The 3,007-nt window shown below is 39.1% G+C and overlaps 1 protein-coding gene across 1 annotated transcript; it reads right to left on the bottom strand.

Annotated features, from left to right (window-relative positions):
* Positions 1-594: 594 nt before the first annotated feature.
* Positions 595-1,636, bottom strand: LOC143942296 (olfactory receptor 6N2-like). The gene has a single exon (XM_077463529.1). The coding sequence runs from the start codon at positions 1,590-1,592 to the stop codon at positions 651-653; it is 942 nt and encodes a 313-aa protein (XP_077319655.1). The 5' UTR covers positions 1,593-1,636; the 3' UTR covers positions 595-650.
* Positions 1,637-3,007: the final 1,371 nt, after the last annotated feature.

Genomic DNA, 3,007 nt, shown 5'->3' with positions numbered 1-3,007 from the left:
GGCCTATTATGTTTTGATTTAGTTTTCTGGGTGCAGTGACCACATGTAAAAGTGAGTTGGCATTTTTTACCTTGAGCTCTACTCCAAAATAGGGCTCTAATGCCACAATGTAAATGGACAGTTTTTGAATCAGGCCTTATTGTTGATAAAGCTAAATTACTACATACAGTATATGCTAGTATCTGCATCATAGTCCAAACATGAGTGTCGGACCTCTGCTGCAATAAAATGGAACTGACCGGGCCTCCTTGAAGTTTACCTCAATAACCCTACTTTACAGCATACATTAACTGAAGTAAACTTACAGTCAGCAGACTCTAGGGCTCCACTAAGAATAGCATATTCATATGCAAAAGAAATTGAAAAAAAAAAAAACACAATACATTACATATCCCTTAACATCCACAATATGGATGATTGGTTAAAGAGCTGGTACACTATTAAATGTATTGAGTAAGTATCTAGTGTGGCGCCACCTTTAGGAACCAATTACAGCATAGTTAATATCTGAGAAGGGTTCACTGTTCACAAAACCCTCATCCAATTAAAGTTAATAGTCTGAGGGCTATAAATGACTGAACCGACACACCTTCCTGAGGTAGCTGAAAAGGTTTAATTTCTCTTTAGATAATCTATCTAATTACATCAGCCTATTGACAGTTCACTTTTTGGATGCTTTTTTTAAGAGCCTCTTTAACATCTTTGTTCCTCAAACCATAGATTACTGGATTAAACAAAGGGGGGAATATATTGTAAATTAGGGCATAAACTTTGTCAGTGTCCACAGTATGCAGTTCTTTTGGTACAACATAGACAACAAAAACACTGCTAAAAAATAGAATGACTGTGGTCAGGTGTGATGAGCAGGTGGAGAAGGCCTTACTTCGTCCTTGCTTTGTCTTTATCTTCATAATGGAGTATATTATAATTATATACATGGTCAAAATAAAAAGAGGGATGAATAAGGCAGCGATAATGCTGGCTGATTGATTGGCAGTGTTTATAGGGGCTGTATCAGCACATGCCAAACTCATAAGTGGTGCTAAATCACAGAAATAGTGTTTTAATTCATGTGGTTTACAGTATGGGAGTCTTACAGAGAGGGTCAATGGCATTATGGCCAACAAGAAACCATAACACCAGCATATGAACGTTACCACCTTGCATACTCTTCCAGTTATGATACTGGGGTATCTGAGAGGGGTAAATATTGCCATACAACGGTCGAAGGCCATAATAGCTAACAAGCTGCATTCATTGATGGCTAGGCTGTGGAACATGTAGAGCTGAGCAAAGCATGCTTGAAATTGGATCCTTTTATTGTTGGTCAACAGTATGGACAGGAGCTTGGGAACAGTGGTGGACACTAACCACAAATCCAGAAAGGATAAATTGGCAATGAAGAAGTACATAGGAGTATGAAGACTTGTGTTAGACCAAACCAACAAGATTATGATTGTGTTTCCGCTCAGTGTCAAGAGGTAGATGGTGAGAAAGAAGACAAAGAAATAAAATCGATACTGCTCAAGATTAGCAAATCCTACTAGGAAAAAATCACCTAACAATTCAGTGGTTTGATTTACTTCTTCCATAACATAACAGAGTATATGTCAACTCTTGGGAAGAGGGTTTTCCTTCTTTACTTGACCTGTGAACACCAAACAGACTGTTACAAGTTCCATTTATTAGTTTGAATTTACATATAACAACATGAGCAATAGAATATTTGCACATAAAATACTGTACATTTTGTAACCACTTCAATACAGGACTCTTTCACCCCTTTCTGTCCAGGCCAGTTTTCAGTGCTCTCTTTTCTCTCACACTTTGAATGACAATTACTCAGCACTGTACCCAAATGAAGCTTTTAGCATTTTTTTGCGTTTGAACTTGGTGGTATTTAATCACCACTGGCTTTTTTATTTTTTGCCCTAAAAACATTGCAAATAAAACAATTTTCTCTATAAACGTAGGCCAAATCGTATTCTGCTACATTTGTTTAGTAAAAATAACCTAAAATCAGCTTATTTTATTTAGTCTTTAGAGAGAAAGTTTTAGAGTCTACAATCTATGGTATGTATAATATATATATATATATATATATATATATATATATATATATATATATATATATATATATATATATATATGTATCACCGGCTCATGACGAGCATGCGCTATATGTTTTTGAAAATTTATATTCCTGAAACCACAGTTGGGTTTTAGGGCTAATTTTGCTAATTTATGGTTTCAGTACCAGTCTGGCTGGATTGCACTGAGTTCTCTGTCGCTGTCACCGCCGGCAAGTGGTAGAGTGCAGTTTAACTTGGTGTATTGAGTGCCATGTTTTCTCGGAACCAGCCCAGTGGGAGTGTTCTCCTGCTGTGCACTCTGGGAGGTGGTATTTAAGGTACTGACATCACATGCTTTGGAATTCCGGTCCAGAGGATATTTTCAGTTTTTTTGGTCCTGGTCCTCCTGACCAGCCCCAATGGCCCCTCTGGCCTGGGGTACAGATCCATGCAATTTCAAGTCTCGGGGCTAGATAGCCTGAGGCGAAGTAACTGCAGGGACAGGCCTGAATGGATATCGAGGCCTGAGGATTCCCAGGTGGTCCGGTGCTGTCTCATCTAAGGAGAGGCCCAGCAACTCGAGAAGCATCCAGGGGAGGACTCTTCAGGAGAAGGCCATGCACAAGGCTGGTTTCTCTGAAGGAGTCTGGAGGCTCAGTTGAAGGACATTTCATGGATCTACACTTATACGGTATCGCCGGACCGGCTGAGAGATATTGGTACCGTATGATAGTTCTTTAAATTTGTATATGTCCCTCAGTTACGCACAAGTCTGTGGCAGAGACTTTTCTCAAGTATTTCACATTCAAGTCTATGGCAAAGACTTTTCTTTACTTAACACCCTACCGGCTGCTAGGCCTAGTGAGAGGAGGTCTATCCGGAGGTTTTGAGAATCCAGCTGTAAAACGGTTATTCTCTGGATTTTTTCTATAAAG

Source organism: Lithobates pipiens, unplaced genomic scaffold (assembly GCF_037356315.1).
Source record: "Lithobates pipiens isolate NorthernLeopardFrog02 unplaced genomic scaffold, aLitPip1_a1.2 Scaffold_30, whole genome shotgun sequence".
Lineage (NCBI taxonomy): Eukaryota > Metazoa > Chordata > Amphibia > Anura > Ranidae > Lithobates > Lithobates pipiens.
Note: the sequence above shows the minus strand (reverse complement) of the source record. Positions and strands in the feature narration are given on the sequence as shown.

Excerpts from the sequence above, each read along its gene's own strand:
- LOC143942296 (XM_077463529.1), bottom strand. The coding sequence starts at position 1,592 with ATGGAAGAAGTAAATCAAACCACTGAATTGTTAGGTGATTTTTTCCTA.